Source organism: Ursus maritimus, unplaced genomic scaffold, assembly GCF_017311325.1.
Source record: "Ursus maritimus isolate PB19 unplaced genomic scaffold, ASM1731132v1 scaffold_2, whole genome shotgun sequence".
Classification (NCBI taxonomy): Eukaryota; Metazoa; Chordata; class Mammalia; order Carnivora; family Ursidae; genus Ursus; species Ursus maritimus.
This window is the reverse complement of record NW_024424452.1, coordinates 9,125,897-9,152,498: the sequence shown is the minus strand read 5'-3', so window position 1 is coordinate 9,152,498 and position 26,602 is coordinate 9,125,897. Positions and strand designations below refer to the sequence as shown.

Below are 26,602 nucleotides of genomic sequence, written 5' to 3'. Positions count from 1 at the left end.
GGCCCACACTGGGCTCCATGTTGGGCATGGAGCCTACTTAAATAAATAAAAAAAAGGGGCGCCTGGGTGGCGCAGTCGTTAAGCGTCTGCCTTCGGCTCAGGGCGTGATCCCGGCATTCCGGGATCGAGTCCCACATTGGGCTCCTCCACTGGGAGCCTGCTTCTTCCTCTCCCACTCCCCTGCTGTGTTCCCTCTCTCACTGGCTGTATCTCTGTCACATAAATAAATAAATAAATAAAAATCTTAAAAAAAATAAAAAAAATAAATAAAAAAAAATAAAACTTTAGGGGTGCCTGGGTGGCTCAGTCGTTAAGCGTCTGCCTTCGGCTCAGGGCGTGATCCCAGAGTCCTGGGATCGAGCCCCGTATCAGGCTCCCCCGCTGCGAGCTTGCTTCTTCCTCTCCCACTCCCCCTGCTTGTGTCTCTTGCTGACTGTCTCTCTGTCAAATAAATAAATAAATAAATAGATAATAAAAATAAAAATAAAAAATAAATAAAAATTTATTTCTAAGTTTCCAGTAATTTTCTGGTTATCTTTTTAAATTGTTGATTTCTAATTTCTAATGCTTTCTACAATGAAAAACAACTGTATGTGATTTTAAATCTCCTAAGATTGGTCGAGTCTTGCTTTATGGACCCTCATATTGTCCAGTTTCATAAATGCTGCCTCCATGCAAACTTTTTTTTTAAGATTTTATTTATCTGAGAGAGAATGTGAGTCAGCGTGAGTGGGGGGAGGGGCAGAGGGAGAGGGAAAGAAGCAGACTCCCCAGTGAGGGAGCCTGACTGGGCCCTTGATTCCACGACCATCACCACCACCCCTTCCCCCAAGATCATGACCCGAACCGAAATCAAGAGTCGGACGCCCAACCGACTGAGCCACTCAGGCGTCCCACGTAATCAATTATGTTTTGAAGAGATATAAAAGTGACAGCAAAAGTATTTTTTATTTATCTACATAATTATTTCTGGGGATAAACTTTATAGTTTTTACCAAATTAGGAAATTTTTTGGCTAGTACTTATTTAAATATAAAATATTTCTTTATAGTTTTTACCAAATTAGGAAATTTTTTGGCTAGTACTTATTTAAATATAAAATATTTAAATATATTTTCTGTCTTTCCACTTTCCTCTCCTTTGAAGATTTCAATTTACACATGTTTCTGTTCTGGTTTTTCTATTTTCTTCTCTTTTTTTTTTTTCTTTTTCTTTTCCTTTCTTTCTTCTTTTTTTTAACATCTTCTTCTTCCCTAGGTTCCATTTTGGACACTTTCTACTAGTATGTCTTCAAATTGACCAACCTTTTCTTCTGCACTGTCTGATCTGCCATTAAATCCACCCAGTGTATGTTTCATCTCGGACATTTTCATCCCTAACCTAGGACTAGTTTTTCATCACAACTGAGGCAACACTTTTCTCAGTGCCCTCTTTGCTGGCCAGTATGTTGTGAGTTTTGTCTGCTCTGATTGGAAATGTAAACTACTTTTGGCCCTACATGGTCTCTGGGGATTCCATGTGTGTTCATTTCTACTGTTTTTTCTCCCAGCCTTGACTTGTTTTCTCACATGTACATGCTTATCAGTACTCAGCTGAAGACTCAGGGGGAACTCTGCAGATGTTCAGAGCTTTCTCTTTATATTCAGCTCTCTACTCTCCATGCAGCTCTCTCCTGCAAATTCTAGCCAACCTGACCTCTCTGACTTCTTGACTCTATACCCTCAACTCAGAAGGAATGACAGGATCTGTCTCTGCCTGCTTCTTATACTGTGACCTGCCAACCGTCTCCTACCAATAAGCTGGGTCAACTGAGGGGCTCATCTTGTTTTTCCCCCCTCCTCTCAGGAATCGGTGTCCTATGTTGCCTGTTGGCCATTGTCTGGAAACCCTTGTTTTAATGTTTTGTCTGGGATTTGGGGGTCGTTTAAAGTGGGACTGTAAATTAGGTCATGAGGATGGAGCCCTAGGGCTGGGATTAATGCCCTTGTAAAAGAGGGGCCAGAGGGTGATCGTCTGCCACGTGAGGATGCAGTAAAAATAGGGCTGTCCATGAGCCAGAAAGCAGGCTCTCGCCAAACACTGAGTCAGCTGGCGACTTGATCTTGGATTTTCGTAGCCTCCACACCCGTGAGAAATAAATGTATTTTGTTTATGAACCACCAGCCTGTGGTATTCAGCTACACAGCAGCCCCAGTGGACTGAGATAGGGGTCACTTCTCAGAGGGCCTGAGAAGTAGGGTAAAATAGCATACTCTGTCCCATCATGTTAAATACCAGGAAAGCATTCCTTTTGGTGAGATCTGAAGGGCGAGTATTGGGTCTCAGAGGCAGAAGATGCCACGGCCAAGCCAGGAAACAGACTACAAACCAGGCACAGATGAAGGTAAGTACAGGGCCAATTCCAGCGTGTGCTGATTTCTAAGACCCTTTCAGCTCTATAAATGCATGGGGCTAGGAATCTTATATAAATGCTTAATTTAAAAAAATCAATAGTATTTCTACTCACAATGGCCCCTTCTCCATGGAGACATTGACATGTGCTTTGATTTTCAAATCCTTCTGAATTTTTGGGTCGCAGGCTTGCCTGAAATTGCCCAGGTAGATCTTGCCTGGTATTATTTCAGCAGGATAGGGCTGAAAGGCATCCAGTTCCTGAGGGAAAGGAAGGAGAAAGGCTGCTGGATAGAACACATACGCTACGTGTCATAGAATAAGATATTCTTTCCCCAGGGAAGAAACTGGTTTTGTTTTTCGTTGTTGGATTTTTTGTTTTTGGTTTTCTGTCTTTTGAAATGTGGCTCAGCATGAGAAAGATAATCCAGAATAACGAAGGAGACTGACTTGCATGAGGAGTTAGAAGGCTGATAGTACAGGACGGAGCCACTGCGCCATGGGACAGCACGCCGCATCTGAACACGGACATCCCACTTACCCCCCACGGCACCTGCGTGCACTTTTCCGGGTGCACGAAGATTGGCATCTGATACCCCTTGACACAGAGCTGTACAAATCCAGTAGGGGGGGAGAGTGGGGAGCCTTATATTATTACACATTATAATTGTATATATTATAATATATTATTATTGAAGGGACAGCCCTTTTATTACATAATTGCATATTATAATTATATCAACATAATTATAATTGTATTATTTTTGGAGGCCTCCAGAATTTTAACACCTTTTTAAAAGAAAAAAACCACTAAAACTACTCACATAGAGCCTGTTTGTCATTAGGAAATAAATTCTGATGAGTTCTGATGTAGACAGGTAGGGGGGACGGGACACCACCTAAATGGGAGTTCACTGGAATTCCACGTCCAAAGTTATGGTATGAAAAATTGGGGTTTCTTTGAAAAACAAAGACACAAAGAGAAAGATTATTCCTACATTCCCCCAAAGCGTGTCCTAGGAAACAGCGGTCACTCTCAATGCGCTGTGAAAAAAGTTGAGAGAATCAAGTACATATGGGAAGCAGTACCTAGGCTATCCCTGTCTCAGAAATTCACAACATAGGTTACCAAGAAAAGGCAGGAGAAGTAAAAGGCAGTAAAGAAACCTGCTAACTACAGCTACTATGGAAAAGAGTACGGAGTTTTTTCAAGCACTTAAAAATAGAATCACCATATGATCCAGCCATCCCACTTCTTGGTCTATATCCAAAGGAAATGAAATCACGATGTTGAGGGAGTATCTCCCGTCTTCCCTGCAGCATTAGTCACCGTAGCCAAGACACAGAAACAACCTAAGTGTCCATCGCAGATGAACGGATAAAGAAAATGTGGCATGTACACAGAATGGGCTATTATCCAGTCATGAAATGGAAGGACATCCTGTCATTTGGGACAACATGGGTAGACCTAGAAGGCATTAGGCTAATTGAAGCACAGGAAAACCTCGTCTTACTGTGCTTCCCTTAATTTTGCTTTAGAGATACTGCAATTTTTACAGGTTGAACATTTGTGGCCACGCTGCATTGGGCAAGTCAATCGGTCATGTTTTTCTACCAGCATTTGTTCACTTCGTGTCTCTGTGTCACATTTTGGTCATTCTCACAAAATTTCCAACCTTCTCATTGTTATTACATGTATTATGGGGATCTGTGATCAGTGGTTATGACCCACTGAAAGCTCAGATGATGGTTAACATTTTTTAGTAATAAAGTATTTTTAATTAAGGTATGTCCATTTTGGGGGCGCCTGGGTGGCTCAGTCGGTGAAGCGTCTGCCTTTGGCTCAGGTCATGATCCCAGGGTCCTGGGATCGAGTCCCGCATCAGGCTCCCTGCTTGGTGGGGAGTTCTCCCTTCGCCCTTCACCTGGCTCATGCCCTCTCTCTCTTTTTCTAATAAATAAAATCTTAAAAAAAATAAAAGGTCTGTCCACTGTTTTTTTTTTAGACGTAATGCTAATGCCCACTTAACAGACTATAATATAGTCTAAACATAACTTTTATACACAACAAAAAATTCATTTGCCTTGCTTTATTACAATATTTGCTGTATTGCAGTGGTCTGGAACCAAACCCACGATATTTCCAAGGCATGCCTATAAGTCAGACAGAGAAAGACGACTACTGCATGATCTCACTTATATGTGGAATAGGAAAAGGCCAAATTCTTAGAAACAGAGAATAGAACAGTGGTTGCCAGGGCCTGGGGAGTGGAGGAAATGGGAGATGTTGCTCAAAAGGGTACGAACTTCCAGACATAAGAGGCACACGTTCATGGGGACTTTAGTTAACAATACTGTATTATATGCCTGAAAGTTGCTGGGAGAGTAGATCTTAAATGTTCTCACCACACACACAAAAGGTACCGAGGTGAGGTGATGGATGGGTTCATTAACCCTATCTGGTGATCGTTTCACAATATACAGATGCAGCGAATCAACACATCGTACACCTTAAACTTCTATATGTTAGATGTCAATTATATCTCAATAAAACTGAAGGGGAAAATTTACAAAATCTGATTGTTCCAAGGTAAGATTATGAGAGTGCCAACCAGGTGGTTAGAAAAAAACTGTCATCAAATAAGAATTTATAAACCGGTTGGAAAACAGCCAGTAAAGCACGGCGGGCTAAGACTATTCTCCAAGTGTACCTCTGGGGTACTGCTAAGAACCTTCCTACTGGTTCCTCAGGCTCATTCTGTAGCCCAGATGTTTGTAATAACACAGTGGCTACATGTTTCTTATTGGCATGGGTTGAAATCACTTGTGATATTGAGTACGAAAGCCAGACATAACCTCAAGAAAATACACACACACCCCACTCACGTTGTATAAACTCTTGTTTCCAGCACGATCTGTTTAGTGGTCCCTTTTTTGCATGAGTATCCCACGGGAAATGCTGACCTACGTGATTTCAAAGGTTAAACCTAGTTCTAAAATTCCTCTGGCTGCAAGTCGGACTCCGAAGTACCGCAGGCTACTTTGTCAGAGCCTTGTGGCCTCAGCACATCTCCCCTCCCAGTGAGCCCACCACATGCCCACATCCTTCCCAAGCTGTCAGCCTCAAAAAGCCTTTCTCAGAGAGCAGACAGCAAGCTGAGCCAATGCTCAAGGGTGAGAAAGGGACACACGACCCAAAACGTCCCCAGAGCTCGGGCTGACCGCACCCATAACACTCAGCTTGCTGAAGCCAAAGGACACACCCCCGCATCCAGTTTCATCTGGAAAATCTCACTGAACACCGGACACGGATTTTTTTTTTTTTTTTTTGACAGAGAGAGACAGCCAGTGAGAGAGGGAACACAGGCAGGGGGAGTGGGAGAGGAAGAAGCAGGCTCCCAGCGGAGGAGCCTGATGTGGGGCTCGATCCCAGGACTCTGGGATCACGCCCTGAGCCGAAGGCAGACGCTTAACGACTGAGCCACCCAGGCGCCCCTGGACACAGATCTATCAACTCTTCTTGCTGCTTTCAAACCAGCTTCCTTTCCTGTGGCTGTGTGGCAGGGAAAACATGCTGGGCTGTTGAGAACTAGTGTGTGTTAATTCTAGATCCTGTGATTTTGACACCCACATCGATGAGGATATCCAGACTGAGCCCACTGCCCTCCCCCACACTGCCTCCACCTCCCGTGTCCCCCCACCTGTCACCCACATGGGGAACCAGGGTACTAACCGCAGGCTCCTTCCTTCTCCCATGTCCCGCCCTCCTCCTCCCCCACCATGTCTAATCAGTGCCACTGCCTAAGTGTTTCCCGACTCTGTTCTCCCCTCACGGTTGCTGCCTTCCACCTTTCCCAGACCCACCCGACCCCCATGGGTCTGCTTTCCACACCACGATCGCTGGTGAACTTTTTCAAGTTCAATCAGGCGGTGCCAGCCACCCCGGGGCTCACCACCGTCTCTCTCTAGTGTGGGCTTCACGTCTTAGTCATGGAACCTTTTGCTCCAAGAGAAATCTCATTTAAGGGAGGCCACAGGTAAAACAGAGGGAATGAGAAGCTGCTCTGTCTAAAGGCCACGTTCAGCGCCCCCACCCGCCCTCCTAGGACGAGTCCCTTGGGGAGCAGTAGGGACATCCCTGCTTTCCAGCATCTCAGAGCACGTAGCAGGAGGGGCGTGGGGCTTTCATTCTTGCCCTTGAACTACTAACGAAGGTCCCAAAGCAGAGAGAGACAAATACTAGGTGCCTACACTCTAAGGAGGGCCACAGACACCTAGGGCAGAGCCCAGCCAGCTGCCACCAGCAGCCACCACGCACCCCGCCCCCCAATCTACATAAGACGGTGCAAGGGCTTGCAAGTCACAGGTGTATACACATGTCAACATTAACTAAAACGTGCATTTAAATATGTTGCAGTTCCTCCTATGTCGACAAACTTCCTTACAGGTTGCTGAACCTCACGCTAAAGTTTTTTCAAAAGGGAGGGAGGCGAGTTATCAGCAGGGTGAGGTTTGCAGAGAAATACTTAGTTTGCACAATGAAAAGCCAAGAAGGAGAGCTCCTCTAGGAGTGAGCAGTGCCTGGCAGGACGGCGAGACAGGGCGGTACACCTGCAGAGCAGAAAATCATAGTGCGAAGGGGTGCAGGTGTGGTCGGGGGCTCATGGACTAAGTAAAACAAGGAATTGGGGGTGCTCCCGGCAGGAAGTCTCGGCTGGCTTTCTCTGAAAGATCCTTAGTAGCAGATGGGGCCCCTGAACCGGGACCCAAGGACACCAGCACCTAAGGCCCCCAGCAACATACAGAACCGGCCGGACCAGAGTGAGAAGGCATGGCCCCACCACTGACAGGCAGCCAGTCCCACAAGACAGGCCCACCCTGGACCCCCCAGCACTGAAGTCACAGGCCTGGGAGCAGGGAAGAGAGGAGAGGTCCCTGCAGCTAACCCACACCTCTGGCCACTTCCACCCTCAGCTCTGGGGGATGGGAAGAGATGAGACTTGATTCAGATCTGAGATTGGAAGGTGAAACTAGACTCGCTTTTCCTCTGCTTTAAGAAATTACTACAAAAATATGCAAAAGTAGAGAGAAGAGTGTAATAAAGCCCTGGGTCGATCACCCATTTGCAAACATCATCAACTAATGGCCAGTTTAGTTTTAGCTCTATCCTCACCCACTTCCCAACACACCCTGGATTATTTTGAAGGAAATGCCAGATGTTGTATTGTTTTACTCCGTAAATATTTCGTTCTGTATCTCTGAAAGATCCAGTTAACACACACGTTTCCCCTATCATTTTATGATTAGCTTGAAAGTGGCCAGAACTTCTGGAATCTGCCCAAGATCCTGCTAAAGGCAAAGAGCCAAATGTAATTACTAGAAAAAACAGGGGCCCCGCATGTCTACATCCCACTGCATTCATACTCTTGAATAAACCCCACTCCCGCCCTCCAGAGACCAGCCCCTGCCTGTCGGTCATGGCCCCCCCATGGCCACCCCATGCCGGCCTCAGCCACCCTCCACCCACTTCTCTTCCTTGCAAGCTCCTCTTCCTTCTTCCGGTCTGGCTCCAGGAGGGGCCTCACCTCTGGGCTCCAGACACCGGGGGCGCCCCTTGTCTCTTCTGCTAGCCAAGAACTCCTCGTAGGCAGGATGCTAGCTCGTCCTTTCTGTGTTCTCTGGGCTTATGGGTCCAGACAGCAGAGAACGGATGGGCAGCCTCAAATCACGGCGCCCCTGCCTGTCTTTGATGATGGCCCACCATCCAGAGCTCCCCCTGGGACCCCTGCCCTCTGGACGGGCCCCCTCTTCACCACCACGCTGACTCCGGCCTGAATCCAGTGATGAGAAATTCACCCTCGTGGCCTGGACCTCCTGGCTGCCCCAGGTCCATTTCCCAAGCATGGTCTCCTCCAGCCCCTTCCACCATTCCCATGTCACTGGCCTCCTCTTTCCCCTACCCTGCTCCCTGGCCCTCAGTCCCCAGGGGGAGACCATGCTCCCACCCAAGCCTGCTTGGGCTCAGCACCCTGCCTCACCTGCAGCATCCAGATGATCTTCTGCGTCCGGAGGAAGTGGTACATGGCTGAGAAGCGCTCGTAGCCTCCTTTCAGGACGCAGACGGGGTGGCGGGTGAAGTGGGCCAGCGCTCTGCCACACTCCACGGCAGCTCCGGGCACCAGCTCTAAGAGCAGAGACCAAAGAGGTGATCGCCCCTGTCTGCCTAAAGCTCCAGTCGATGTCCACTCGATTTGGAAAAGCAATGCTCTAGGGACCCAAAGCAAATCTAACCGGACAGGAGTATTAACAACTCAAATTCAAAACACCGCTTGCTACTAGTAAGTTGATCCTTCTTTTCTGTAAATTCTTAAATGATCTAGATCTCCACAGGATCGCAAGGAAAGGGGATTTAGCAGAAGGGAAGTGTCCCTCATATACGTACCTCACGATCGTATACCATACCATTCACCTCAAGTGGGTAAAGTAATGGTTTCCAGTATAATCACAGAGTTGTGCAACCATCACCCCAAAAAGAAACCCTGTACGGGTTAGAAGGTTCCACTCCTTTCCCTTCAAACACCCAGCTTGAGGCAACCACTAATCTAATTTCTCTCTGCGGATCCGCCTATTGTGGACATTTCGTATATGGTTTTGTGTCTGACTCCTTTCGCCTAGCTAGGGTCTCCCGAGTTCATCCGTGTCAGTACTCTGTTCCTTTTTAGGGCTGAGTGCTATTCCATCATGTGGAACTACCACCTTTCGTTTATCCGCACAGCCGTCGAGGAGCATTGGGTCATTTCCAAGTCTTGGCTGTTGTGGATGGTGCTGTGAACACTTGCGTGCAAGGTTCTGTGTGCACGGGTCTTCATCTCGGGTGCGAACCTCGGAGCGGAACTGAACCATACCGTAACTCTGCGTTTAACGTTTTGAAGGAAACACCGAACTGTTCCGTGGCACCTTATCCATCTCACACTCTGACCAGTGGAGCAAGACGGCTCCAATTTCCCCACATCCTCATCGACACCTGTTAGTAGCCGTCTTTTTTATCGTGGCCATTCTCGTGGGTGTGAAGGGACGGCTCATTGTGGGTTGGACATTGATTTAATCTTAAATGCCTTCACTGAGCTGCAGAATCACCAGGCGACAGTATCCAAAATAGATATCTATGGGCAAGCTTGCATACTCAAGGCGGAGCCAAGATACCCCCAAGGCCAGGATCTGAGCCCTAAAGACAAATACCAAGCTGCAGACTCTGGAGAGCCAGCTTAAAGGGGGAAGGGCGGGGGCATGGGCTCTGACTTCCACATTGAACCTCTGTCCAGAGACAGTCAATTCCAGCAGGGGCTGCTGAGGACTACAGGGGCCTGAGATCCGTCTGGAGGACTGGATCCGGAGGAAGAGCCTGGGGTCAGCAGCCAGGCCACGAGAGAAACTGGAGCTGGCGGGACAGGAGCCAAACCCTATCCTAGAACGCCTGGCTTAGAAGCCAGAGTCCTGGGTGTCTCAACACCGTCTCCCTCTTGAGCAAGAGACTGAATGATGGCTGAGCGGTCAGAGGGCTCGGGAGAGGGGAGTCCCAGGACACAGTGCCGCTGCCTTTAAACTGGACAGCTGCTCCCCCGCCAACGTCACATGACCAGCTGGAGGCTTATTCACCGGGGGGCTACGGGGTCAGTGCCGGAGAAAGGCCAGTTTCCAGAACAATTAGAGATTCCAGAGGAAAGCCTTGAGGACAGTCCAGGGCCCAGGCCACCCAGCCGCAGATATGATGGGGTTATTAACATTAACTTTATTTTTAATCCTATTAATCTTGAGTTCTCCAATGACACGAGGCTTCGCATGCTTTGAATTGGGCACCCACTGCTTCAGGAGGACGCGAGATCCCATCCAGGCCAAGGCGCTCTCTACTCAGCGGCGAGTTTTAAGTTAAATTACTTTTGGTCCTTAGCCAGACAATTGGCTTGAAAGTCAGGCTTTGTTCAGAGAGCAGGGGAAAAAAAAAAATGCCCACATTCCCAAAGCTTCCCCCCGCAGTTGTGGTCAATGACCCAGCCCAGGAAACTCCAACCACACCTATCAAGAGCCCCGTTTGAAGGGTCTATAATCTATATGTTGTAAGGAAGGAAGGCTGATTTAATGTAAGGGAAATGTCTCTCCTCCAAGAAGGGGGCTGCTCTTTGCCTGGTAAAAGGAGTTTAGAGAAAGAGCCCCATGGGCCAAGACAAGGGAAGGTACTCTCCAGGTTCCTAGGAAGAGACCCAGCCGAGAAGGTAAAAACACCATGTCTGTGGGGGCAGGGGTGCAAAAAACCACCTGCGCCCGGTTCCCACTAGGAATCCTGAGACCGCGCCCTCCCCCCCCAACAGGGTGGGAGAGGAGAGAAACAGCCACAGCCCAGGGACCAGCAGCATCTGTGGAACTCCTGGGAAGGAGGGCACAGAGCTAAGGGGAGGGAACCACTCCTGACTCACCCTAGACAGGGACATTTCAGCCACAGACACAGCAAGGACAGAGGCCCAGGGCCCAAGGCCACACAGGTGAGGGGCACCTCCCCAGGAGGCCAGCAGGAGAGGAGCACACAGAGCGGACGGAGCTTCTAGAATATGATGGAGGCTCCACCCATGTCCCGATTCCCTTGGGGAGTGGGGAGGTAGGTGCTTAACAGTAGAAAGGGGAAGGGGATGGGGAGAGAAACCTCGAAATGGTCTTTTACCCCAGAGACTCTGCGTTCACCTGAAAGATGCCATTTTAAAGGAGAAAAGTGCTTTGAGTGGACGAGTGTGTGTGTGTGTGTGTGTGTGTGTGTGTGTACGCACACGTGCATGAAGGTTGGGGTTTTGCTGTGTTGTTTTGCAGTTGTGGTTTCCTACTGAGTGAGAATGGGGGCTCCGTGAGGTCATTTATAGGACATAGAGGGGGTTATCTTTATTGACCACTGTTTCCTATGGTTTCAGGGTCCAACCTACAATCCTAGGATTGCAGACTGGAACCCATCCAACCTGATAAGCTTGGGAAAGAGGGAACAATGTCTTGGCAAAGGACCTCCAGGGAAGACTGATTTCATTAAAGATGGAAGCCTATCGCCACCCAGTGACCACTGCTGTGAATGCCCAGGCCCATGGAAACCCCACATATACTCACAACTGAGCCACGAGCGGCAGAGCCCCTATGCCAACAGCTAGGGATTGTCAGCCCCCCAACCAGGGGCTGGGTGGAGAACGCAGGGGCGCCTCAGAAAACAGATCAGAAGATTAGAGCCAACCACGCATTGCTCTCCAGCTCCACTATCCAGGCCTTGGGAGACCAAGACAGAACCAACCTGCCCAAATCCTGACCCCACCGCTTATTAGGTGTGGTGGTTCCAAGCACAGTCCACAAATTCTTTCAAATACAAGAAATAATATTTGAAAGAATATAAAGGGAGGTTGAGTCTGATTCCTCACCCCTTGAGGGTAGGCTGCACTCCATGACTTCCTTCTAATGAACAGAATGGGGCAGAAGTGACCAGAAGTCTCAGGACTCAGTCGCAAGAGCCATGTGGCTGTCTCTGGCTCTCTTGGATGGCCCGTTCCAGGGGAAACCAGCTGCCGTGTCACAAGACCATCCATGTGGTCCTACGGAGAGATCCAGGTGGGGGGGAACAGAGGCCTCCTGGCCATACCGGTGTGAGTGAGGCACCTCGGATGCAGATCAGCCCCGCCCAGTCAGCCCTTCAGATGACAGCGACCCTAGCCAGCATCTCAACTGCAATCTCAGTGGACATGCCGTACCAGAGCCTGGCATCAGTTAATTAAGGTTTGCAACGGAGTTTGGGGGTAATTCTTTACATGGCAGTAAAGAACTAAATCAACATATGTAGGATCTTGAGTGAGTTACTGCATGCACCTTTCTGGGCCTCAATCTCCCCATCTATAAAATGGGAATATTACCTATTAGAGACCATTCTCCACGGCCTCTCGGGTTTCTATGTGTCCTGTGAAAAAAGATACTGGCTTTTCAAGAGTATTTGTATAACAAACATCCTTGGAAGATAGACCGTTTCTCCGTCTAGAGCCAGGGGCGGGCAGGCTTTCTGCCCATTATAAAAAATTAAGGCCCTGGGAGCACCTGGGTGGCTCAGTCGGGTAAGCATCTGACTTCGGCTCAGGTCATGATCTCGGGGTTTTGGGAGGGAGCCCCACACTGCATCTGGCTCCGCACTCAGCAGGAAGTCTTCTTGTCCCTCCGCGCCTCTCCCTGCTCGTGCTCATGCTCTCTCTCTCAAATAAATAAAGTCTTTTACAAAAAGAAAAAAAAAAGATTCAATCCCCTGAGCTCAGAGTTCTCCTGTAATACAACCCACTGTGTGGGTAGGTTTTCCTCGGCCCTCTTCCTGTCACCCTGTGAGAATGGGGGCTTGGGCACCAGCGCAAGGAAAGGAGGACATTCCGGCTACTTTCACTGCTCTGAGTAATAAAGTCCATCGACTCTGACTCGATCACCACTAGCTGCTGTTCCGGCCGCGCTCTGAAACACCTACCTTGTCTGCTATCGTCAGAGCTGTCATCCTCGTCCTCCTTCTTGTCCCCTCTTAAGATGATCTCCAGGGTGCTGGTGTTGTTATCATACACCACACAGTATTTCACGCACTCCAGATCCACAGACTCCGGGATAAGATACTCATTTGCCCTCTAAAGAAACCACGGGAGAAGTCAGTTGGTGGGTGGGTTCAGCTGGGCACATACTCCCCGCACTCCAGCCCTGGGTGCAGCTGGAGGGAGGACCGTGCCTGTTCCCCTGACTACACACACAGTCCCAGCAGCACCGAGAAGGAACCGGAGAGTGTGCTGGACGCCGAGCACCTTCCACGCCCATGTGCCCTGCTGTGACAAAGCTGACCACAGCTGGCCGGACCAGAGACAGTGTCCTGACCAAAGAAGAGCTGGTCTATCGAGAGGCCCGCAGCCCAGTAGGTGGCCTAGCGCGTGTGCTCTCAGAGCAGCCGAGGCCAAACTGATGACATCTCTCTGGGAGAGGGTAGTTGGTGATGGAGGCCTAATCTGAAACCTGCCATAAAAAGGGCAGTGAGCAGAAGGCTTGGATAAGCAGAAGTCGCGAGCAAGCGGATATAATGCGTCAGACTCAGATGTACACTGTGAGAGCGGAAACTTTTGTTCTTTTGTAGTCACCGATGAGCTTCTAGAACTGTACCTGGCACATGGCTATAAACACAGTCCGAGGAAGGAAAGGGCAAACAGGAACCAGGACGTCGTGAGCAGCTGGGAGCGGCTGAGTTGCCAGGAAGGTGGGCCACGGGGGCGGAACAATGCCCAGGACCCCAAAGGGCATCCCAGAGCTCGAAGAGGCCTGGCTGGGCGGTGGCTGAGAGGTTAGAGGGTCGCATGCTTCCTGAAGGCCCCCACTACTCAGGGAATCCCGAGCCTGACTGTCCCTTGCAACCTTGTCTGGCTGACAGAGATGGCCGAGACAGGGCCTGCAGGTGGGGTAGGGCGAGTACATAACGATTCTACTACAAGGCAGTGAAGCAAGGCCTGTGGAGGGACAGACCAGAAAGTTCTCTGGGATGGAGAGGGGAGGAATCCTATTTGTCTGGAGGAACTAGGAGAGAGCCGGTGCTCAGGACGAGCAGGGTTTGCACAGATAATGAGAGAAAGGGGGGCTTCTGGGTGTGGAGAACAACATGAGCAAAGGGGACAGGAGTGGAGACGTGGAGCAGGTGGGAGGGCAGGACAGATGTGGCTGGACATTCGCTCGTTCGCTCAGTAAGCATACGTTGAAGGTCTACTCTACACTTACGCCGTCTGAGGCTCTGGAATACAGAGCTTCAAAGCGGCACAGGAAACACCCGAGTTGGCCCAGAGGACACAGAAAGGCTGTGCAGGTGGGAGGGATTGGAGCTGGGGCTGCAAGGGCGAGGAGAAATCTGCCAGATGGACAAGAGTGGGGACAACGTTCCAGACAGAAGGAACAGCTTCCGATCATTCATTTTAGTCAACAAACATGCTGAGCACATCCCAGATGCCATGGACCAGACTGAGCCTCCGGGATACGGTGATGAGCAAGGCACACGCATCCCTGTGCTCCCAGCAAAAGGTCTGGAAGCCTGAGACAGCAGTATGCTGGGGGGGGGGGGGGGNNNACGACATACTCTATATCCTAGATTAAGAGACTGTTGGTTGGGGTGCCTGGGTGGCCCCATCGGTTAAGCATCTGCCTCTGGCTCAGGACACGATCCTGGAGTCCCGGGATGGAGCCCCTCGTTGGGCTCCCTGCTCAGCGGGGAGTCTGCTTCTGCCTCCCCTCCCCCCTTTCCTGCTCCCGCTCCTGCTCTCTCCGTTGGTCCTCTCTCAAATAAATAAAATCTTTAAAAAAAAAAAATAAAGTGCACATCAATTGTAGGATATATTTCAATTTCAAAAATATTCAAATATGGGGGGGATATGTGTATCTTAGAAGCAAGGAAACACAGTACGGCAGTGCTGTTGAGGTGCCAGGTGAGAATGGAAGCAGGAAGGCCTGAGGTGCCAGCTGAGAATGGGAGCAGGGAGGCCAGGCGAGGGAGGCCAGGCGAGGGAGGCCAGGTGAGGGAGGCGTTCCACCGAGCTGGGGGCTGTGTGTCCTGCTGGGGCTGTGTGGGGCTGCTGGCAGGAAAGTTGGGGAGGGGAGCCAAGAGGTGTCAGCCTGGCTGAGGCCCAGAGAATGTCTCTTCCAGAGCTGGGGGTGCTGCCAGAATCACAAGACTATGCAGATCTGAGAGTGGAGCCAGAAACCGAAGGCCATAAATGACAAAGGGGCTCTGAATAGGCTGTAGAAAGCAGAGAAAGTTCTGAAATGAGGATTAAGAGCTAGACATTGAGGGGCACCTGGGTGGCTCAGTCATTAAGCATCTGCCTTCGGCTCAGGGCATGACCCCGGGGTCCTGGGATCGAGCCCTACATCGGGCTCCCTGCTCTGCTGGGAGCCTATTTCTTCCTTTCCCACTCCCCCTGCCTGTGTTCCCTCTCTCTCTGGCTCTCTCTCTCTCTCTCTGTCAAATAAACACATAAAATCTTAAAAAAAAAAAAAAAAGAGCTAGACATTGAAGCCAGCCAGTTGAAAATCCTGGAGTTTATCTTTGTGTACGGTGTGAGAGAGTGGTCAAGTTTCATTCTTCTGTATATAGCTGTCCAATTTTCCCAGCATCATTTATTGAAGAGACTGTCATTTTTCCACTGGGTGTTTTTTCCTGCTTCGTCAAAGATTAGTTGCCCAAAGAGCCGAGGGTCCATTTCTGGGTTCTCTATTCTGTTCCATTGGTCTATGTGTCTGTTTTTGTGCCAGTACCATGCTGTCTTTGTGATCACAGCTTTGTAGTACAGCTCGAAATCCAGCATTGTGATGCCCCCAGCTTTGTTTTTCCTTTTCAACAACTCCTTGGCGATTCGGGGCCTTTTCTGGTTCCACACAAATTTAAGGGCTGTTTGTTCCAGTTCTCTGAAAAATGTCATTGGTATTTTGATTGGGATGGCATTGAAAGTGTAGATTGCTCTGGGTAGCATAGACATTTTAACTATGTTAATTCTTCCGATCCATGAGCATGGAATATTTTTCCATCTTTTTGTGTCTTCTTCAATGTCTTTCAAGAGTGATTTGTAGTTTCTAGAATATAGATCCTTTACGTCTCTGGTTAAGTTTATTCTGAGATAACATTGGCTAACAGACACATGAAAAAATGTTCAAAATCGTTAGCCATCAGGGAAATTCAAATCAAAACCACATTGAGATACCACCTTACACCAGTTAGAATGGCAAAAATGGACAAGGCAGGAAACAACAAATGTCGGAGAGGATGTGGAGAAAGGGGATCCCTCTTACACTGTTGGTGGGAATGCAAGTTGGTACAGCCACTTTGGAAAACAGTGTGGAGGTCCCTTAAAAAGTTAAAAATTGAGCTACCTATGACCCAGCAAATGCACTACTGGGTATTTACCCCAAAGATACAGACGTAGTGAAGGGAAGGGCCCCAATGTTCATAGCAGCATTGTCCACAATAGCTAAACTGTGGAAGGAGCCGAGATGCCCTTCAACAGACAAATGGATTAAGAAGATGTGGTCCATATGTACAATGGAATATTACTCAGCCATCAGAAAGAACGTTTACCCAACATTTGCAGCAACATGGATGGGACTGGAGGAGATTATGCTAAGTGAAACAAGTCAAGCAGAGAAAGACAATTATCATACGGTTTCACTCATTTATGGAACATAAGAAATAGGAAGATCGATAGGAGAAGAAAGGGAAGAAGAAAGGGGGAGTAAACAGAAGGGGGAATGAACCACGAGAGACTATGGACTCTGGGAAACAAACTGAGGGCTTCAGAGGGGAGGGGGATGGAGGAATGGGATAGGCTGGTGATGGGTAGTAAGGAGGGCACGTATTGCATGGAGCACTGGGTGTTATACGCAAATAATGAATCATGAAACATTACATCAAAAACTAAGGATATACTGTATAGTGACTAACATAACATAATAAAAAATTATTATTAAAAAAAAATAAAAACCCCGGAAAGGTGGGGGGGAGCAGGTAATGATGGGTTTGGGATGGGGAGAAGGGGTGTTAGGCAGCAGGCTCATCCTATAGGCAAACGCCCTACCACTGAGCTATACCCCCAAGCAGCAAGCTTATCCTGGAAAAATGCCTGAGCCGGGGCCCGGGCTCCCCCTCAAGTCCACGTGGCAAAGGGCCAGAGATGGAGGGCATCCCAGCACAGCGTCAGTGGGAAAGGCAGGGTCAGCGTTGCCAGACAAAACTTCAGAAGTAAAACAGACGGGACAGCTCATTGCAGTTGGACAGCTGACGCTGGAAGCCTGAGTGAAATCTCTGCGCAAGAAGATGCACTGACAAACCGGAAGGAGACCAGGGACGGACCAGTGACTGTCTTCAGACAGCGGCAGGACAAGAGGAAGCTGAAGCAAGGACACAGAGGAGAAACCGGGGCAGACAGACAGACGTTGGGAGAAGAGGGCGGAGGCTGTGGTCGGGACAGAGGACAGAGATGGATTTGAGCGGAGGCTGCCAGGATTGGCAATGACTTGAGAGACAGAAGATACCCCGTGGGGCTGGAGGAAGGGAGCTCACTGCAGGAGGGGGCACGGTGACTGCGTGCAGGGCTCAGTCTTTTTACAAAGGTGGAATAAGGGGCACCTGGGTGGCTCAGCGGGTTAAGCGTCTGCCTTCTGCTCACTCAGGTCATGATCCCAGGGTCCTGGGATAGAGCCCCACATAGGGCTCCCTGCTCAACGGGGAGTCTGCTTCTCCCTCTCCCTGCCCCTCCCCCTACTTGTGTGCACACTCTCTCTCTAGTAAATAATTTTTTTTTAAAGGTGGAATGAGGGGATCCCTCCTACATTGTTGGTGGGAATGCAAGTTGGTACAGCCACTCTGGAAAACAGTGTGGAAGTCCCTTAAAAAGTTAAAAATTGAGCTACCCTATGATCCAGCCATTGCACTACTGAGTGTTTACCCCAAAGATACAGACGTAGTGAAGAGAAGGGCCATATGCACCCCAATGTTCATAGCAGCAATGTCCACAATAGCTAAATCGTGGAAGGAGCCGAGATGCCCTTCAACAGATGACTGGATTAAGAAGTTGTGGTCCATATATACAATGGAATATTACTCAGCTATCAGAAAGAACGAGTTCTCAACATTTGCTGCAACATGGACGGCACTGGAGAAGATGATGCTAAGTGAAATAAGTCAAGCAGAGAAAGACAACTATCATATGATTTCTCTCATCTATGTAACATAAGAACTAGGATGATCGGTAGGGGAAGAAAGGGATAAAGAAAGGGGGGGTAATCAGAAGGGGGAATGAAGCATGAGAGACTATGGACTCTGAGAAACAAACTGAGGGCCTCAGAGGGGAGGGGGGTGGGGGAATGGGATAGACCGGTGATGGGTAGTAAGGAGGGCACGTATTGCATGGTGCACTGGGTGTTATACACAACTAATGAATCATTGAGCCTTACATCGGAAACCGGGGATGTACTGTACGGTGACTAACATAATATAATAAAAAATCATTGAAAAAAAAATAAAGGTGGAATGAGGGAGGGGCAGGGAAGTGAGGAAGGGAAGGAAAGTGGCTTCCATTTTTGGAATATAATTTTTTTTAAGTTTATTTAAGTTATCGCTACACCCAGAGGGGGGCTCAAACCTGCAACCGCGAGATCAAGAGTTGCTTGCCCTTCAGTCTGAGCCAGCCTGGATTAGAGTAATTATCTCCATGGCTTATTATTGTCTGTTCCTGAGTAGGACAGAAGACAATGAGCCGAGGGCATCTTGTATTCTGTTGTATCCCCCAAGGTCTGGAACAGTGCCCGGCCCATCAAGGAATTAAATCAACATCTGCTCAGTGAAGCTGTTGGCCATGATGGGGTGGTAGGGACACCTTAGGGAGCACGTGAGGGGTGTGGGAGTCCCTCCTGGTGGATGCACAGGGGGTGGTCCTGCCTCTGCTGCCCACAGTGTCCCCCACCATTCTGCCTCATGGATCTAGGATAAAATCTCCCATCTCCCCCCAACTTCCTGTAAGATAGCCAGCCTGCCCCACATTCTGACTCTGCCAGTATACCTTCTTCACTCGACGGGCTGTAATCACATGGCTTTCGTCATACTCCCATTTGGAACGCACATCTGGAAAGAAAAAGTACTTAATAACTGTATTTGCAAAGGAGCATATGACCAAACCACTTAGAATACTTGCACCATCCTCCACATATATTTGTCTGGCAGTTAGGTGATAGCGATTGTCAGTTTAAAACTCAAGGCATGTGGGACCCCTGGGTGGCTCAGTTGGTGAAGCATCTGACTCTTGCTTTCCGCTCAGGGCATAACCTCAGGGTTGTGAGATCGAGCCTGTGTCAAGCTCCACGCTCAGCGGAGAGTCTGCTTGGGATTCTCTCTTTCCCTCTTCCTCTCCCCCCTCATCCCTGCTACCACATGCTCTCTCTCAAATAAGTAAATCTTTAAAAAATAAGAAAAAATAAAACTCAAGGTGTGTAGTTCCACTATTCTAGGCTGCCCGCATGACTCTCCTGCCCCATCATACCCACATCCACACATCCTCTTAAGCCGTAGCACAACTTTGTACCTTTGATTTAAGGGAAGTTTTCTCTGAGGTCCAAAAAAAGTGGGGAAGGGAGAAATCAAAGCCAGAGTAAGCTCATACTAAATGCCCCATGGAATTTTAAAAACCAAATTCAGACTCTAAAACTTAAGAACTGAGGTTCTAATGCTCCTGCTAGGGCAGAAGGTATGACTGATGTCCTCAAAGTTGGGAGGAATATGGAACAGGAACAGAACCTTATCCATGAATCCTAAAAAGGAATGTTATCCAAAACATCATTTTTTTTAAGATTTTATTTTTTAAGTAATTTCTACACCCAACATGGGGCTCGAACTCACAACCCTGAGATCAAGAGTCACATGCTCCACTGAGCCAGCCAGGTGCCCTCAAAACATCATTCTTAAATTCAACAAGAAAACAAACAACCTGATTTAAAAATGGGCAAAAGATATGAACAGACACGGCACACCAAAGAAGGCATGCCGGTGGCAAACAGGCAGGAAAAGATGTTCCATGGAAGGTCATCAAAGAAACGCAAATTGAAACAACAAATAAGAGACCCTACATGCCTATTTGAATGTCAAAAATCCAAAACACGGTCAACACCACATGCTGGTGAGGATGTGGGGCAACAGGAACTCTCGTTCACTGCTGGCGGGAACGCAGATGGTAGTCACTTCAGAAGACAGGTGGACAGTTTCTAACAAAACTAACCATAGTCTTATCAACAATCATGCTCCTTGGTATTTACCCAAATTAGTTGAAAATCTATGACTACAAACGTTTATAGCAGCTTTTTTCAGAATTGCCAAAAGTTGAAAGCAACGAAGATGTCCTTAAATAGGTGAATGGATAAACCGTGGTATATCCAGACAATGGAACAGTACTGAGTGCACACGCGTGCTCACACACGCGCACACGTACACACACGCACACACAGCTATCAAGCCAGGAAAAGACATGGAGGAGAGTCAGATGCATGTATAAGTGAAAGAAGCCAGTTTCAGGCTCCCTGCTGTACAGTTCCAACTATAGGACATTCCCGAAAAAACAAAACTGTACAGACAGTAAAAAGATGTTTGCCAGGGGTTAGTGGGGAGGGAGGAACGAACACGCAGAACACTCAGGATTTTTAGGGCCATGAAACTATTCTGTATGATACTGTCATGACGGCACATGTCACTATAAATCTGTCAAAACCCAGAGAGTGTGCAACACTAACCGTACTGTCAACTCTGGGCTTCAGGTGATGACGAGGGACCAACACAGGTTCATCGACTGTAACAAACAGCACTCTGCTGGGGGCTGAGGGTAGTGGGAGAGGCCGTGCTTATGTGGGGAGACAGAGGTACTCAGGAAATCTCTGTACTTTCTCCTCAATTTTGCTATGAAAATACAACTGCTCTAAAAAATAAAGGCTATTTCTTAAAAAAAAAAAGACATAAGAAAGCATTAACTAAAAAAGAAAATACGGGCAAACTTAAGCCTATTAAAATTACAAACGTCTACCTTTTCTAATCAAAATACAACATTAAGAAGGTGAAAGGGTAAGGATGCCTCGGTGGCTCAGTCAGTTAAGCATCTGACTTTAGCTCCGGTCATGATCCAGGGTCCTGGGATGGAGCCCTGCATCCCGGAGTCCTGGGATAGAGCCTCGAATCAGGCTCCCTGCTCAGCAGTGAGCCCGCTTCTCCTCCCTCTGCCGGCCGCTCCCCCCTGCTTGGGCTCTCTGGCTCTCTATCTCTCTGTCAAATAAATGAATAAAGTCTTTTAAAAATAATAAAAAATAAAATAAAGTAAAATCTTAAAAAAAAAGAAAGGGTGAAGAGGCAAGCCACAGAGTGAGAAAAAAGATCTGCAATAGAAATAACAGAAGACTTGTATCCAGAGTTTACATAAAGAACTTCTAAGTCAATGGGTGAAAAAAACACTAATAAAAACTTCAGACATCTGAAGATACTTTTAAGACACCTTTAGAAACGGCTTAAGGCCACAGCCTGAGCCTGACCCCAGCTCCCCCTAAAGTGTCTGCCAGAAAAAACTCAAGGCTACCAAAAGAACTTTGTTTGTCCCAGCCAACACCGAAGATAGGGCCCCTGCCCCCTTTCCTAATCTCCAGGGAAGGGCAGGAGCCTAACTTTGATAAGTGCCAGTTAGCAAACCCAGATGGGTCTCACACAGACCACATCCCCTACCCTTCCTGTAATCGTTCACGCCCCCAGTCACCTGAGCCCCCAACTCCCCCCCACTTCACTCTCTCTTAAATTAGCCGGTCACCTCTGTACAAACCAAAGCAGAGTTCGGTTCACACTGGACTCTTTCCTGTTGCAACAGTAGGTTACTGATAAAAATCAGTCCTTCCCACTTTCTATTTTATTTATTTAAAATCAATTAACATATAGTGTATTATTAGTTTCAGAGACGGAGTTTAGTGATTCATCAGTTGCACAGAACAGCCAGTGCTCATTACATCAAGTGCCCTCCTTAACACCCGTCCCCCTGTTACCCCATCCCCCACCCCTCTCCCCTCCAGCAAAGCTCAGTTTGTTTTCCAGACTTAGGAGTTCCTTGTGGTTGGTCTCCCTCTCTGATTTCATCTTATTTTTCCCTCCCTTCCCCTATGTTCATCTGTTTTGTTTCTTAAATTCCACATATGAGTGAAATCATATGTCTTTCTCTGCCTGACTTATTTCGCTTAACATAATACCCTCGAGTTCCATCCACATCGTTGCAAATGGCAAGATTTCATTCTTTTTGATGGCTGAGTAATATTCCATCGTGTGTATATATCACATCCTCTTTATCCATTCATCTGCCGATGGACACCTGGGCTCTTTCCACAGTTTGGCTACCGTGGAACTTGCTGCTATAAACAGTGGGGTGCAGGTGCCCCTTCAGATCGCTATGTTGGTATCCTTTGGATAAATACCTAGTAACGTCCTTACCACTTTCACTGCTTTAACCGTGGCCTGGCTTTGTTCACCCTTGATGCTACGTAGCAACAAAAACGAACCAACCACATGTAGCTACATGACAGTATGAGTGCATCTTAACAATATAACCTTGAGCACAAGAAGTCAGATACATGGTCTGTCTGGCTTAAAAAAAGCAAAACCTGGGGCGCCTGGGTGGCTCCGTCATTGGGCGTCTGCCTTCGGCTCAGGGCGTGATCCTGGCATTGTGGGATCGAGCCCCGCATCAGGCTCCTCCACTGGGAGCCTGCTTCTTCCTCTCCCACTCCCCCTGCTTGTGCTCCCTCTCTCGCTGGCTGTCTCTCTCTGTCAAATAAGTAAATAAAATATTTAAAAATAAATAAAAAAATAAAAAAAGCAAAAGGAAGCAGAGTATACTGTAAGCTCATTTCTTTCATTCATATAGATGTGAAAATCAGAAATCATAGTAAGCCAAGTCTAACAGTGTTCACAAAACACACAATGATCTAGCAGGAACTAGGTAATACTAGGAAATCACATTGAGATATTAAAGGAGAAAAACTAAGTTCATTTCCACGGATGCTGTTAAAATCAGAAACAGAGACCACCCTTGCAAATTCCCTGAGCAGGCAAAACCGGGTCAATCATACAAACAAAGCTTAATTCAGTTTATTTTATAAAGCTAACTTGACCTGGATTGTTTCTTGCTTGTGTCTCTGGAAAGAATAAGCATGATGAGGGAACAGAAGGCAAGCTGAGGACAAAGCAGAAGTTTTGTGCCCCCCCCCCATGGGATGTATGTGACATTCCTCAGGCACTCCTGGCTGCCCTAAAGGACAAAGAAATGGTCCTTACTACCTCAGCCCATTGACAAGTCCTTGAAACAGGCATGGTGACATTTCTCTAGGAACTCAGCTGCCTCGATGTTAATACTTTGCTAAGGGCAAAAGGCAGTCCTAGCCTGACCCCCTCCCCTCCCCCAAGATCCTATAAGTTTACTTTAACGTATAAAAATTCCTTTGGAAACTTCTTTTATCTCTAAGCCCCCAAGATACGTATTGGCAATCATCCCCCAAGCATATGGCCCACCGATATACATCCGAAGGGTCTCATCACTCAGGTTTTATTAGACAGTAATAAATGACCTTTTCCCAACAACAGCTAGCCCCGTCAAGGTCCTGGAAACCTTGCTTCCAAAATTCCTTAGAGACTTACGCTATCCCTAACCCCCTCCCAACTTGAGGGTATATAATGGGCCACTCCTCACAACCCCGGGGCAGCAGCTGTTTCTGCCCACAGGTCCTGTCCCTGTGCTTTAATAAACCACCATTTTGCACCAAAGATGCCTCAAGAATTCTTTCTTGGTCGTCGGCTCCGGACTCCACCCCACTGAACCTCACGTATATTCCCCAACATCATCAAGCAAGCTTTGAACTTTTGCTCAAGATGGGTAAGAGGGAACCACTGAAAATTGTACTATTGTGACCAATCCCTGAAAAATAAATCCTCACGGCTTCTTCACTACGAAGCTTGAACACAAATATACCCAAGCCTCATCCCACAGTCTGGCCTGAATGTTTCCAGTTTGCAAACGGCGTTTTTGGTGTGTATACAATAAATTTTTACTAACTACTACTTCATGATTCATTAGTTTTACCTTCGTGGTTTTGAACTTGGGCAATGCAGAAAATTTCAATTCATATCACGAAAAAAAATAGCCTCAGTGAGTTAGGTTTATACGGGAACTTCCTTAACCTGATGGGAAAAACTACTGAATAGCTACACGAAACATCACAGCGCTCAGTAAAGGGAGAAACAAGACAAAACGCTCAGTCATTGTGTCTCTGTAACACCACACTGGACAGCAAAGGGCACAGCAATGCAAGGAGATAAGAAAAATAAGGAAAAGGTGTAAGAATTGAAAAGAATTGGAACTATCATTATATGCAGGTAAATAGGATTGTCTATATAGAAAATGCAGAAGAGCCACAAACAAGCAGTCTTAGCAGGAGAGCACGTCAAGATTGCCAGATATATGGGGCACCTGGGTGGCTCAGTCGGTTAAGCATCTGCCTTTGGCTCCGGTCATGATCTCAGGGTCCTGGGATGGAGCCCCGAGTCGGGCTCCCTGCTCAGTGCAGAGTCTGCCTCTCCCTCTCTCTGCCTCTCCTCCCGCTCGTGTGCGTGTGCACGCTCGTGCACTCTCTCTCTCTCAAATAAAATCTTAAAAAAAAAAGATTGCTAGATACAACCTATACACACACACACACACACACACACACACACATGCGTGTATATATGCTTATATATAAAACAATGGGCTGTAAAAGTCAGGGGGGAAAGATGAGGTTTCAAAAGAGAAAAGACTTGTAGTAATGCCTAGTGATCCAAGTGTTTACTAGATCTCGTGATCCAGCAACAGAGACTAGACAAATGGATGTGCATACAGGACATAATTCAGCAAAATCCTGTAAAACCATGAAAAGCGACAGGAAAGTGGAAACTGAAGCCCATTCCTTAAGTGAGCCTGTGAGCGATGAAGAACTTGTGACGAAACGGAAACATCTGGGCCCGTCCACCATTCAGGATAGGGTCCTCACCACCTGCCGAGCGGTGTGGCCATAAAGCCCATCTTTCCATCAGTTTTCTCAGCCCCCAATTTCTGTATGATTTGCAACATCCTGAGTCCTCTCAGAGGCAAATGCCAGGAGCGGATAAGACGTGCAAGATATTGATTAGGGGAAACATCTGTGAGAGAAAAAGAGACGGGGATCTACTGGCCATGAGGCAGGTAGGACCCCCGTGAAGGAGGGCGGGAAGGAAGGAAGGTCCATAGACTACAGTGCAGTTCTAAGAGTCTGTCAAGGGAATGGGGAGTGTTCAAGTCAAAGACACCCATGAGAGGGGTCGTACATCTCGCAGGAATGGACTTGCCTTAGTATTCCTGTGGCTCGTGGTCACTGACCCGGGGGCGGGGGGCAGCAAATGAGGGCAGTGTGCCCTTGGGAAGAATGCAGTGATGCATTTGAAGCCCAGCATCTGGGACCATCGGGCAGTTAAGATCCATACAGCTGGAGATCCAAGAGAATTTCTGCCTGGGTCTGCATCTGTCACCCACGGTGCCCAGGAGCAGTGAGGAAGGGGGACCGTCTGCTCTCTGCAGAGGTCAGCAGCCCGCCCTCTTCCTGAAAACCAGAACAGCAGGAGCAGGCTGGGAACATAGGTGGCTGTTGGAAATAGGTTTTCTCTTCTTTCCAGTTTTTTCTTCCTATTAAACAGAACAGGTTTCTAGAGGGCAAGGAGAAGTCCATTGCACCATTACCACATCCTCACTGTGAAAAGCTAAGTAAATGTTTCTCTACTGAAAACAGGATTTTTTTTTTGAAGATTTTTTTTATTTATTTGAGGGAGAGTGAGAGCCAGAGAGATCACAGGAGAGGGAGAAGCAGACTTCCTGCCCAGTGGGGGAGCTTGACAAGGAGCTCGATCCCAGGACCCCGGGATCATAACCTGAGCCAAAGGCAGACACTTAATTGACTGAGCCACCCAGGGGCTCCATTAGCTGTTATCAATTTTTGCTTATCCTTCCAGAAACAGGCTTTGTATGTGATATTTATATCTAAGATATTAGGTGCGTGTGTAAATTGGCAAGCCATTCCTTAGGTGGGGCAACTTCAGGGGCTGGGGAAGTGGGGAGCTGGTGGCGGGCGCGGGGGATAATAGCAGTACAGCCTCTTATTATGGCTTCTGTGTAGACAGCAGGAAAGCCTGGTGGCCCCGGCTGCAGGCATTGCCTGGGCCCGCACCTTTCTAGAAAGGCTCCTGTATCTTTGCTTTTCTACAGAAAAAGCCTATAGATATAGGTTTTCATAACTAAAATAAAGGCCTGCATATACACTAAAAAAAAAAAAAAAAAAAAGAGGGGCACCTGGGTGGCTCATTCGGTTGAGCAGCCGGACTCTTGATTTCAGCTCAGGTCATGGTCTCAGGGTCCTGGGACTGAGCCCCCTGTCTGACTCCGTGCTCAGCGGGGGGAGTCTGCTTCTCCCTCTCTGCCCCTCCTCCTGACTTGCTCAAGCTCACTCTCTCTCCCCCCTAAAATAAATAAATCTTTAGAAAGAAAGAAAGAAAGAAAGAAAGAAAGAAAGAAAGAAAGAAAGAAAG

At 47.9% G+C, this 26,602-nt stretch overlaps 1 protein-coding gene across 1 annotated transcript in view; it reads right to left on the bottom strand.

Annotated features, from left to right (window-relative positions):
- Positions 1-26,602, bottom strand: part of STYXL1 (serine/threonine/tyrosine interacting like 1) — a 70,168-nt gene that overhangs the window by 21,942 nt on the left and 21,624 nt on the right. Inside the window, exons 3-6 of the mRNA XM_008698537.2 lie at positions 19,011-19,072; positions 12,911-13,061; positions 8,430-8,575; positions 2,507-2,652 (exon numbers count right to left, since the gene is read on the bottom strand). Coding sequence (XP_008696759.2) covers positions 2,507-2,652; positions 8,430-8,575; positions 12,911-13,061; positions 19,011-19,072 — 505 coding nt within the window. The remainder of the gene's footprint in view (positions 1-2,506; positions 2,653-8,429; positions 8,576-12,910; positions 13,062-19,010; positions 19,073-26,602) is intronic.